The sequence below is a fragment of the Oryzias latipes genome, chromosome 3 (genome assembly GCF_002234675.1).
Source record: "Oryzias latipes chromosome 3, ASM223467v1".
NCBI lineage: Eukaryota > Metazoa > Chordata > Actinopteri > Beloniformes > Adrianichthyidae > Oryzias > Oryzias latipes.
In genome coordinates this window covers 7,237,766-7,251,210 of record NC_019861.2, presented here as the reverse complement: position 1 = coordinate 7,251,210, position 13,445 = coordinate 7,237,766, and the positions used below count along the sequence as shown (strand labels likewise).

Genomic DNA, 13,445 nt, shown 5'->3' with positions numbered 1-13,445 from the left:
TGCATTCGTTCTGACAATGGCACTGAATTCACAAGTCAAGATTTTCAGACCCTTATGACCAAAAACAGAATCAGACACGAGAGGTCTGCAACGTACTCACCTCATCAAAATGGCACAGCAGAAAGGGGCTGGCGTACTCTTTTGGAAATGAGCAGATGTTTACTGATGGAAAGCGGGTTGCCAGATAAGTTTTGGAACTACGCAATGCAGACAGCAGCTTACATCAGGAACAGGTGTTACAGAGATGTTTACAGGAAAACAACCAAATATTGCTAACATGCATAAATTTGGCTCCACATGTTTGGCTTACAAACAAGATAAAGGGAAGTTTGAATCAAGATGTAATGAAGGAGTTTTTGTTGGATATGACAAGTATAGCCCAGCTTACCTAGTCTACTACCCGAATGAGAGTAAAGTTCAGAAGCACAGACTGGCAAAGTTCATTAATAGGGCTACAAGTGAAAAAGAAACACAAACAACAGAGCCATTTTTGGAGTGTGTTGATGGAATGTTTCCTAGAGGAACAAATGATGATGATCCAACAGAAATGGAAAAAGAAATGGATAAAAATGTTGACACTGACTGTGAGGTTCTTGAAACTCTCCCAGTAGAGGCAGAGCATTCCTTTGTGGGGAAACCCCGGGAGACAGCTCAAAGAAAGAATCCGACTCGAACCAAAAAGAAACCGGCTTATCTCCAAGACTATGACACTGAATGTAACGACAATCTCCAAATGTGTGTAGATTTCTTTTACAGAGCAGTATGTGATCTCCCCAATACCTACCAGGAAGCAGTAGCATCAGCAGAGTCAGAGCAATGGAAGATTGCTATGGAGGAAGAAATGAAGTCACTGAAAGACAACAAGACTTTCACCCTCACTAAGTTACCTGCAGGCAGGAAAGCAGTGGGGGGAAGGTGGGTCTACGCAGTTAAAACAGACGTTGACGGAGGTGATAAATTTAAAGTAAGGTTTGTGGCTAAAGGCTATAACCAAAAAGAAGGGACAGATTTCAGTGAGACTTTTTCACCCACTGCAGACATGACAAGTGTAAGGATAGTGATGCAAAAAGCAGCACAGGAAGGTTTAATCCTACACCAAATGGATGTAAAGACAGCCTATTTGCATGCTCCAATAGACTGTGAAATATTTGTGGATCAACCAGAAGGTTTTGAGAAGAAAATGAAATCAGGTCAAAAACTGGTGTGTAAGCTACATAAGTCACTTTACGGGCTAAAACAATCAGGTCGAAACTGGAACTTATTGCTACACAAGTATTTGACGGAAAACGGTTTTGAACGGAATCCTGCAGATCACTGTCTCTATTCTATGAAAAGGGAGGATGAAAAAGTGATCCTTGTGATTTGGGTTGATGATATTATTCTGGCTGGAAGCAGCCAACTGGCTCTAAGTGATGTAAAGCAAATGTTAACTGACAGATTTAAAATGAAGTATTTGGGAAGATTGAAACACTTTTTGGGTATTGATTTCCATCAAAACGAAAACCAAGTCAAAATGTCGCAGAAAAGATACATAAATAAGATCTTAGAAAGATTTGGAATGGAAGACTGCAAACCAAGGGAGACACCTTGTGAACAGAAACTGATCTATTCTGACAACGGAAAGAAAATGACAGACGTAAGGAAGTACAGGGAAGCAGTAGGACGTCTAATCTACTTGTCAACTTGTACTTGGCCGAACCTGGGTCATATTGTGAGCAGACTCTCTCAACATTTTGGGGATCCTACAAAAGAACACTGGAACAGTGTTAAACATGTTCTCAGGTATCTTAAAGGTACTCAGGAAAAGGAGTTGTGCTTTAACAAAAATTCTTCAGGTATTTTAGGCCTCCGGGTTTACTGTGACGCTGACTGGGCTTCTAATGAAAAGGATAGGCGCAATGTTTCAGGGTACTGTGTGAGTCTGAGTGAGAAAAGCTCACTCATCTCTTGGAAAACAAAAAGACAACCCACAGTGGCACTTTCAACATGTGAAGGAGAGTACATGTCTCTTGCAGCAGCTTTACAAGAGGTCATTTACTTAGAGCAGTTACTCACTGACCTAGATGGATGCAGCTATGCAAAGACAGAAGTGTTTGAAGACAATCAAGGCACCATAGCTCTAGCTAAAAACCCTGTTAACAGACAGAGGTGCAAGCACATTGACATTAAATACCATTTCATCGGAGAGATCGTGACAAGTGGTAAAGTTTTGTTAAACTACTGTCCAACTGATAAAATGAGCCGATGTGATGACTAAGCCAGCAACAAAGCTGAAATTACAAAGGTTTTCCCAGAATTTGTTTGGTGTTTAATATGTTAATGTGAAACAGATAAAAGAATCAAAATTTAACACAGTGAGCTAAGTTCGAGTGGGGGTGTTAAGATGTAAAGATTAAAGTGCGCCCTTATTCAATGTGTTATGGTAAAGTTAGAACCAGTGTTTATGTGTGTGTTCATACAAGGTGCTTTACGGTAACCTGTTCACAGTGATGTCGGGTGATTCTGCAGCAGAGCTGCGCATGTGCAATGTTCGGTGTGTATGTACTACGTCTTTCTCATGTGAATAAATGTGCCTGTTATGCACAAAAGAGAAAGTGGCTCTACGTTTCTTCATCACCACGCAAAGAGGACACGGAAGCAGACACCGTTCCCTCCATCCCTCTACAGAAAGTGCAGTTGCCTTTTCATGTCGGTGGACAAATAAACACCTGAAGTCTACCAAACAGCCTCCTCATCTCTTTCAAGAGTGCAACAAAATTTGGTAGCAGAGGATGGTTCAGCTGTGCATGGACAGCCTGTGAGTCGGACTGAAAGGAAAAGAGCACGATGGAGTTGGTCATTATTTTGGTCATCAATGTCATTGTTTACTAACATTGTTTACTAACTATTGTAGATATTTTTATTACGTGTCTTTTCTGTTGTTTAGTTGGTGTCAATGGGATTCAGAACTGGACTCATAGGAGGCCACGTCAGAATAGTCCAACGCTTTTCTCTTAGCCATTCTTGGGTGTTTTTGGCTTTGTGTTTTGGATCGTTGTCCTGTTGGAAGACCCATGACCTCCGACTGAGACCAAGCTTTCTGACAATAGGCAGCATATTTTTATCCAGAATGCCTTGATAATCTTGAGATTTCATTTTACCTTGCACAACTTCAAGACACCCTGTGCCAGATGCAGCAAAGCAGCCCCAAAACAGAACTGAGCCTCCTCCATGTTTCACAGTAGGGACAGTGATCTTTTCGTTGTATGCTTCATTTTTGAGTCTACAAACATAGAGCTATGTGCCTTACCAAAAAGCTCCAGTTTTGTCTCATCTGTTCAAAGGACATTTTCCCAGAAGCTTTGTGGCTTGTCACCATGCATTTTTGCAAATTTCAGTCTCGCTTTTTTATGATTTCCTTTCAACAGTGGTGTCCTCCTTGGTCATCTCCAATGAAGTCCACTCTGGCTCAAACAACAACAAATGGTGCGATCTGACACTGATGTACCTTGATCTAGGAGTTCTCCCTTTAAAAAGGCAGACTGTCTGATTATGGGTTTGAAAACAGCTGTGATGTAAATTAAAGGACATACCTGAGTTCATCATGACCCCCTGGGTAATTAGTTCTTAGTTTTTTTTGGAGGTACCATAATTTTTGTCCAGCCCGATTTCATTAGTTTGTTTTTTTAAATAATTCTGTTAATCAACAACTCAAAAGTAATGGCTGATTTTGATTATTTAATATTCAATAAATTTTAATGTATTGTTACTTTTGAACGTTTCAAGTCATTTCAGTGAGCATTGTGGACTTTCTTACTTTAACTGAGGGGTACCAACAATTTTGTCCACCACTGTATTGTGATGTATTGTTTTGTGACATATTGTAATTGTTACTATTGCTCAGACTGATCCTTATTGCCCACAATATTATTGTCATATTGCACATTGTTGTTGTTAGCATTGCCCGTAGTGTCCCAACTGACCAACAACAGTTTTGGTGCATTTGGATAAATACATCGTATGGCAGGGAGGAATATTTCCTTTGCTGTATGTTATGTAGTACAGTTTTCCCTCAACTAGGATATTCAGATCAGTTCTGTCTGGCTTAAATCCCACCCTTAGTACAGTAGGGGTGGGATTATATAAATTCGCTTCTTCCCACTCCTTTTCAAGCAAATAATCAAGCTCTACTTGACTTTAGTTAATGATCACTGTATTTAATTAAGCAAAATGTGATTTAAGTGACTTTTTGGTTTTGTTTTATTTTCTGTCTTTTTAAACCAAGCATTTTAACATTTCTGTAATGAGTAAATTCTTGAAATAATGCTTGAAATAAATCAATAAATCAAATCAAATCAAATACAAAAAAAAAATCACTCTCACCAATGCAGGAGCTCCCATCAGGTTCGTATGAGCCATTATCATGGAAACCATTTCTGCATTCACAGTGGTACCAGCCGGGCAGGTTGACACAGCTGGAATGGTTGTGGCATTCAATGAGGCCCTCTGCACATTCATCAATATCTGAAGATGTAAACACAAGTTGGAATTAGTTCATTTTTTTCTTTGCAGGTTAAAAAACATGAACCTGAAGCCCTCACTCTTCTCTGTCATTCAATGTTTGCCTTTTTTTTTTTACATCCGCTAGAGCAAGAGTGAAGGCTGATAAAAGCAGATCAAATCACCGCTGCAAAAGGAGCAGTCAGAAACTCAGCATCTCTGCAGCTTATGGCCGCAGCAGGAGTGAAAGTAAAAAACAAATAAAATCATATCATTTGGAAGCAGAATAGCTTTTCTTGTGAATTTCCTGTCTATTTTTTTCCAACATTTCCTATTCAGCTCATTTTGTCTTTTGCTTGCAGCTTACATACAAACTACAGCGCTGGGGTGTAAGGTCTGTCCACCTTAATGGAAAGTAAATCTCTCTCATCTATCAAGTATGCTGTTAGCATTGCTCCTGAACCAGAGCTGCTACTATTCTGGGAGTAAAACCTGACCTGCACACACTCCTTGGAAAGGTTTGACCTTCAGTCACATCTCCATTCACTTAAATCCAAAATGTAGCAAATACTTAAAGGAATTGAGGGCTGTTCATCGACTACCTCGCTTTGTTTCAAGGCATTCAAATAAACAGAAGGCTGCAGAATTTAGATCAGGAAATATGGATCAAAAAATTCTAAAACATCAGATGTACAGGCTTTAACCCTCTAACACCAGAGCTTAAGGTCCAGTGCTTAGATTCTTTAGACTACAGTAACTCCTCTACCCAATAGTGTAAATCCAGTGGATTCTGAAGCAGAGAAAAACAAGCCTTGTGCTGATAAACAACACTTTTTGGTGGTGAAGTGCTTATGCAACCAATTTTTTGCTCTGTCGCGCAAAGAAAATGGCTTTGCGCCATTATGCCATGTTTATGACAGCCTTAGCAATGAAAGGTCTATGTACATGTCCGTAATGCAGTCCTCTCTCTTGCCAGCACAGAGGTACTAATGCATGCTTTTATTTTCAGTCGTTTAGATTATTGTAATGCCCTGCTCTCTGGTTTACCCAAAAAGTCTCTTTCAAACTTACAACTTCTACAGAACTCAGCGGCACGAGTTCTGACGAGAACCAGAGGGCGGGAACACATTACACCGGTTTTAAAATCGCTGCATTGGCTCCCTGTGCGTTTCAGGATTGATTTTAAAATTCTTTTAATGGTTTATAAATGTTTTTATGGTCTTGGGCCTTCTTATTTAAATGATATTCTTTTAAAATATGATCCCTCGCGGACCTTGAGGTCTTCCAGTGCTGGCCTCTTAGTTGTTCCCAAGGTGAGGACCAAAACTTATGGTGAGGCTTCGTTCTGCCATTATGGTCCTCGCCTGTGGAACGGCCTTCCGGAGAGCCTCAGGGCTGCAGAGACTGTAGAGGTTTTTAAGAAGAGGCTCAAGACTCACCTTTTTAATTTAGCTTTTAGTTGATTTTAACTGCTAATTTATTCTATTAGTTTTAGTATAGGCTATTTTATGTATTTATTTTAATTTTATGCATCTTATTCTCAATTTTATGTTTTTTTTTTTTTTTTTTTTTTTTTTTTCTTCTTCTTTTTTATGTTTTTAATTTTAGCATCTTATGATTTTAGCCCCAGTGTTTCTTGAGGGGATCTTTTCCTCCAGGGCTTGCCGGCTTGATCAGCGGTTGTTGCTGCAGTTGTTGCCCTTGCTGGGGCGGCTGGGGTCTAATTTTACAGCTTTATGGCTGTGAGGGGGACCCCGGTGTTGTCCCGGTCTGGGTGGGCACTGTGGCGATGTTCCGTTGGCCAGGCTGGCTCCTGGTATGAAAGGATTCCCAGATACTGTTTCCTCACAGCAGAGCCAAGCCATACTTGTTTGTTTGATTGTTTGTTTGTTTGTTTGTTTGTTTGTTTGTTTGTTTGTTTGTTTGTTTGTTTATTTATTTATTTATTTATTTATTTATTTATTTATTTTACAGTTACATAGTCATAATTCATTGTACGTGGGAGCCATGGGTCATGTGGTTTAATGGAGGGAAGTGGGAAGGGTGAAGGGTGGGTTGGGGTTTTTATTGTAATGTTGTGTGTTTACTGTTTTTAGTGTTAAAGCGCTTCGAGCTGCACAAAGTGCATGAGAAGCGCTATTTTATAAATAAAGTTTGATTTGATTTGATTTGATTTGATGAGTCCAAAGGGGAGTCTGTCACAGAGCCACTCCTGTCGGCTCCCATTAAACGCGCCACAGCCAAAATAGTGACTGAGGTCGTCACCAAAAAGTTCACTGAAGAGAATATCCCTCTCTCAAACTTGATATCAAGCCTCTCAGATTCAGCAAACTACATGAGAGACAAAATATCAGTTTTTGAAACCCAGCTTCGTAGCCTGGCACCCCATCTTCTAGACATCAATGGAAATGTGTGTCATCATGTGCACAACATTGTTAAAAAAATTTGTGCACCCTTTGGGAGAGAAGTGGAGCGCTTGTGTGATGATATGTACACAGAATTCAAGTTTGGCCCGGATGTGCGAGAATATGCACAAGACATTTCCTCAATCTTGGATACTCATTACAGGTAAAGATAAAAAATAGAACAATAATTTGATCAAAGATTTGAATAAGTTTGACTTCTTTAAATCTTAATCAGTTATTCTATTAGACTTTGTCCTGAATCTGAAAAAAATATATACTGAAAGGTTTGTGTCAGGCATATTAAATACTTTATTTGATTATCTGTCACCTATTTGATCATTTATTTTGATTTCTCTCACATTTCAGGACACCTCTACAAAGAGTGCCCCATAGGTGGCTGTCAGTGTGTTTGACACCTGTGCTGTCATTGTGGACCTTATGCCTGTTGTCGCTGTCTTGTCTTATCCCTTTGTGTCCAAAGACCTTCAGGTGAGCAATATTATGATCATGGTTTTTTGTGTTTACATTGTCACTGTTGAAATTATTTGTTGTCTATTCTTGTTGCCATTAAAAGTTATTATAAACTTAATAAGATTTTTACAATAGTTAAAATTGTTGATGTCATTGTTGCTGGATTTATGTTACCCAAAATTCATTATTTTAATTACTATTCATAAGAATGATTACATGCAGAATCACTTTAAATTTATGAATTTTATGTTACTAATTTCAAGATGGTTAATATATATAATATTTACAGAATAAGTGGAATGTTAGTGCAACATGATGGAATGATGGCATGGAAAGATATAAAGTAACTAGATATTGAGGAATAGATCTAAGAGAATACATACAAATTTATTAGTCACTTTTTCTTCAATGATGAACCAAACAATGTATCTCTCTCAAACTAAAATGGTTCAGTATGCAAGTTTTAGAACTAACACAGACTGATTGCCTGTAAACAGAGAAGCATGAGAAATTAATTAATGCATGAGCATGGTTAGTATAATTTGATCTTTAGAAGTTGATCCAACACAGTAGAACAAAACATTTATCCATACATTTGCATATTACAGGGTGCCTACGAAGAAATGCACAGACCGATCCAAGAAAGCCATTAAGGAAATACAACAGCAGTTTAAGCTAAAAGGTATAGTATAAGTGTAAATTTTATGGGTTTTTTTCAGGACAGCTAATATTATTTCCTTTGGGCAGTTAATATAAGTTAACCCTAAGATGTTTCAAAATACTCCATCAGTGAACTAAAGTAGATCTTGGTTTATTTCATAAAACCTTTAGGCAATCATGACATTTACAAACTTAATTAACTTTCTGTTAAAGGATCGACATCTGAAGGAAAGGACCGAAAGGAAAGGATTGTAGAACATAGAAGAAGAAAATGAAAAGCTCAGATCTGAAGAAGCTTGATCTGCATGACACCTCCATTATAAGACCTACAAAAGATATTTATGTAGGATCTGAAACCGAAAAAAATTGAGGAAAAAGTTGGTCCAGGCATGGAAATGTTGTCGACGCTTCCTGTCAGTGTGCCAGGATCTTCTAGAGTTACTTTTCCTTAACAGTTCAGGAATAAAGCATTAGAGGCTTACCAGTCTGCAGGAGAGATGCTCCTCAGTAAATTTCCGATTGCCAACAGTTTACTGCGCAGGCTCTCAGCTCAGGATCCCTGTGTTCTGGGGAATGACAGTGCTTGCAAAGCAATGCAGAGACTTAAGTTGAACTTTCCTACTGTGATAAATCCATTTGATTTGGAATGTTCAAGGATCACAATGTGACTAACGACCTGCCCCCAGTTGGAGACGCATTTCGTTTAGATCACTGGTGGTGGCAGGTGATGAACAAAGGGCAGTATCCATATCTCTCCTAAGGTTGTTAAGGCTGCTCTTAGCATTTTCACAGGACCCAAAATTGAGTCCTCATTCAGTGGTCTCAATGACATTGTCGACAAAAAGTCAAACAGATTACATGTTGAGACCTATCATACATACATGCAGGTGAGGTACAGTTTAAAGTCAAAGAATGCGTCGGCACTGGATGTGTACCATCGGCAGGATAATCGGAAGCCCCTGTGGACAGAGTCCAGTGCCACTACCTTCAGACAGCTCACAGACGATACAAGAGAAAAATGGCGAAGAGACAAGAAGAGCAAGAAGAAAGGAGAAGAGCAATGGGGGTGGAGTCTAGTAAATCCACACAAAAAAAACAAGTGAGCAATGTCCACCAGAAGGCAAAACAGATTAAGAGGAAAATCCTCAGCCAGTCTAAAAGAAAAACACCAGTTGCAAAGAAACCGCGAAAGGTGTAAACTGGCCTCTGTGTACAGCCATGGAGTGTGTAAAAGATGTAGAGTTCATTGCTTTTCTATAGATCAATAAAGAAATGCATGTAAGCAGTTTTCTTATTTTGAACACATTTCTCTATCTAATTTATTTGTATTTCCTAATTACCATGATTTAGTTCAGTTTTGCTCAGATTACTAAGTATTGGTGTTAAAGAATTGATATATTTTTATGATATAGAAAGATAGTTTAAAGGAGATCCCATATTTTGATGTAATTATGGTTTGAGAAAACAGTATTTCTAAAGCAGAAATCGTTCAAATAAATGAGGTACTTTCATAGAATTTCATAGTTACTGGTGTTCTTTTGGCCATTTGGGGCTTTGATGTTACAATATTTTAGCAATTGTATGTTTTGCAGCTTTAAGGAAAAGCTCAGATTGTAGGATTGTGTTACTTTTAGCAATTATCCAAATTCTTTTTTAGGACCAGCAAGACCATGTATTTCTCAAAAATTTCGCTCCGCGCGCGCCATGTTGCTCAAAGAAAAGTTCAGGGATTTTTTCCTTGCCTGACTTTCATCACTGGCATATTAACAAGATATTGACTATACAAAGACAGACATTTAAAGTACCACTTCGAGCTACTTTAATTAATTGTAAAAGCGTTCCCTGTGGTCTTGAATTGGTGATTATGCAGTTTTTGAGGGGGAAAAATGTTTTCTGGGACATGGTTTCTGCAGTTCAATTGATATTCACCTTCAAGTTCTTGACAGGACTGTTATTGCAGAGTTAACCGGCCTTAATTTCCCATCATGCCATTGTTTACGCTCCTGTTACCTTACAGTCCCTCACAACCCCCAAGCAACAAAATTGGTGAGCAATATTGGAGCTATCCAGCCTTATAGATGTGAGCCAGATGCCAACTCAGACGAGGAGAATGAAGACAAGCGGAGCAGGGAGCTTCTGGCCTGCCAAATGTAGCTTGTACGTAACAACTACAAGCTTTCTCAAAGTACATCTTTTCATCTGCTCCTGATTTATCCCAATTTGAGAAAATAAATACTCAGAAACGCAGCCATAACAATATGGCATAAAAATGCTACATTTTTAAAAAAAACTTTCATTGGAGTGGGTCCCCCATTAAAATAAATTTGAAGTTTGGGTGTTTTTAACATGTCGCAGTATTTTTCTCATGATGGGCATGTTTAAAAGAACACGTTTAAAACTGCACATCTGAGTATTCACTCAAATTGGGATGAACAGACAGAAACAGACAAAATAAATGCAGTTTGAGGAAGCTCTATATTGTTACGCACCACATGAAATGAGGTGGGTCCGAGTCCCTCTGCTCTGCTCTATTCTGATGCGTCAACTTGCAGACAAACGGATCCATTAACATCTTCATCATACTTGTCTGAGCTTGATCTAAACTATGGCCGGAAAGCTTCAATATTGCTCACCATTTTTGTTGCACCCCTAATGCTTGTTTGGGGTTAGAAGGACTGTAAGCTAGCGGGAGAGGGCGTAAACAAAGGGATGATCAGACATCAGCAGAGGGTTACTACTGTGTCAATAGCCCCACCTACAACTCAGAAGTTAATTTCTGATCAACTCCAAAACACTCCACACAAACTGTCTTTAAACATCATCTTAAAGTGCTTTAAACCCTGTAATCACTGCTTGCAGTTGTATTTTTATCATTATTAATATGGACTTTTAAATTTGATCCAATAGGTGGTTGCTGTCATTGGTGAGGACGCATCATCCTTTGAAGGTCATGTGAATGTCCTGCATATCCAGTGCGACCAGAGACCTTGGTGGTCAAAGACTGAATGCAGCAAACCTTTGCATGGCGAAGAAGGGAGATAAGAGATGGAATGACTGTGGAGGATATACTTAAGAAGTACCCTTTATTAAAGGCAACAACAAGACAACATCAGGGGTCAGTGACATTTCAAATCCATTTTCAGCTTAAAATAAATTTTGAATGTCAATATAAACTGAGACATATGCTAAAATGATCATTAACAGCTTTAACTCTATTGTAAAAACATTGTAATTTTCTAAACCTATATATAAATATATAGTCATTCAAGCCAAGTAATATTTATACAATGAGATAACTAAAGGGAAATGGCAATGAAAGAGGCAACAAAGAATATTAGAATGTTTTATGTCTTTTGTTTGTTTTAGTGAAAGTGAATGATTAATTTTCTGATTTTGTCAATTTTCAGTTGTTTGATAAAGTTGACCGAATGCATCCATCACCTGTCAGTTTAAGCCAGCGCTTCAAGGACGCCTTTACCAGTATTGTGCCAAAGGTGCTTGAGCTTGTTCAAAGAAAAGCTCCATTGGCCAAAGTATACAAAGAAGCAAGAGAAGAGATGCTTGCAGAGGAGCTACTAGGTATTGACATAAAACGTAATCCTTGGTAATCTTTAGTGTGTTTTATAGTTTTTCTTATTAGAATTCGTATAATTATCAGTATTTTTGCTTTTTCTCCTTTTTTCATTTATTTATTTTATTAACAGAATCACTGAATGACAAAAAAGCACCACCTCCATTCGAGTTAAAATGTTAAGTTAAAATGACTAATATGCATTTAAACTTGGTTATCAAGTTTACTTTTTTTATTATCTATTTTTAGAAAATGTAGAATGCATTAGAAAGATGTACTTAAAATGAGGTCTAGTGCTGCTTTTGTTAATGTCACAAGTTTTATTTCATGGTTTAAAAATGGTTAATGAAGTGCCATGTGCTGTTTACAATTGATCAAATGTTAAGGTTATAGTTACAATGAATGCAATATGAACTGAAGGAAAAATATAGATTTTTCACTATTGTAAAATTGCTAATAATTGTAAATATATGCATCGTGTTGTGACACTGTGGATCTTAAAACATTCATACTGTGAAAAATGTCAGAATTGTAATTGTTTTGAATATATCATAAATGCGTTAGACAGTATACTGGTCTTTTAATGTGCTGTATCTGGTACAAATTTTCCATCAAAGGGTACAAAAGGCTTGTCACTGGGGCAGTACCCTTAAAAAACAAATTTGCACCTTTTTTAAAGGTACATTATGGTACTATGGCACTATAAGGTACAATTTAGTCCACAGAGGTACATATTTGCCTTTGAAAGGTACATACTGAAAGGGTACAGATACGTACCAATATGAAAGGGTACAACAGGTGTACCCTTGAGGGTACTGCCCCAGTGACAAGCCATTGTACCTCTAAAGGTACAAACCTTGCACATTTTTTCTGACAGTGTACAGCTGGAAGAGGTTTGGTGTGAAATGTCATAGTGGTGCAAATCTCGTAAATCTTGTTTCAGGCATTTTATTTCACAGCTCTATTCTGGTATATGAAATACATACATTTCTGTCTGGGCAAAAACTTCAGATATTAATGTGAATTAAAGGGAACATCATCCATTTGTCAATACCAAAATTAAGTCCCTGACTGATCAAAGTTCAACGTTTCAACATCCAATGGATGTGCGTATTGTACGTAGTGCCCAAAACGTGTTGTAGAAACTTGCATTGCGATGTGTAAATGATGCAGTTTTGAAAGTGCAAGCACAAAACACAAATTTTCTTAGACTTTTCATTGAAAGTGGTTGCTTGAACGCCCATTGCTGAGGCCAGTGTGGAAGTAGCTTCAGCTGAACATTGGTTATAAGAAAAACCTACACAAGCCAGAAAGAAAGGTGTAAATTTCCAGCCGTAGGATTTAAAGGCTCTTACCTGTCTCACAGTGGCGTCCTGTAAATCCTGAAGGACACACGCAGGTGTTTGGAGATACACAGGTACCTCCACTCCGGCAGCCTTCCTCACAAAAAGCTAGAGGACACAAATAAAATGCTTCAAGGTGGATATAATAGAGCAACGACACAAGACTAAATGTTTGTATTACCTCATAACAGAAATAAAGTATTGCATTAATGTTTTATTTCCACTTAAGTTTAGACTTTTTAATGGCTTAAAAACATCCAAAATATTTATTCTTATTTTCGTGTGAAGCCTAACATAAAGCATGGCAGAATTCTTTTTGCACAGTCATTCATATTATTCAACTTAGAAAAGAAAGAAAGAAAAAACACTAAGCAGTTCATCTGCAAGTACCTCTGGGAATGGGATTTCACCTCATCACAGTACTACTGAAGCTTTTATATATGAAAATCCTTTGTGTGTTTATTGATAAAAAAGGGGAAAAAAAGACTTGTGCTAACATTGATGTACATTTGATCC

The 13,445-nt window shown here is 38.0% G+C and overlaps 1 protein-coding gene across 1 annotated transcript in view; it reads right to left on the bottom strand.

Moving 5' to 3' along the window:
- The window catches only part of nell1 (neural EGFL like 1), a 507,083-nt gene that overhangs the window by 56,764 nt on the left and 436,874 nt on the right, over window positions 1–13,445 (bottom strand). The window contains exons 15-16 of the mRNA XM_023952325.1: window positions 12,942–13,037; window positions 4,363–4,503 (exon numbers count right to left, since the gene is read on the bottom strand). Of these exons, the coding sequence (XP_023808093.1) occupies window positions 4,363–4,503; window positions 12,942–13,037 (237 nt within the window). The remainder of the gene's footprint in view (window positions 1–4,362; window positions 4,504–12,941; window positions 13,038–13,445) is intronic.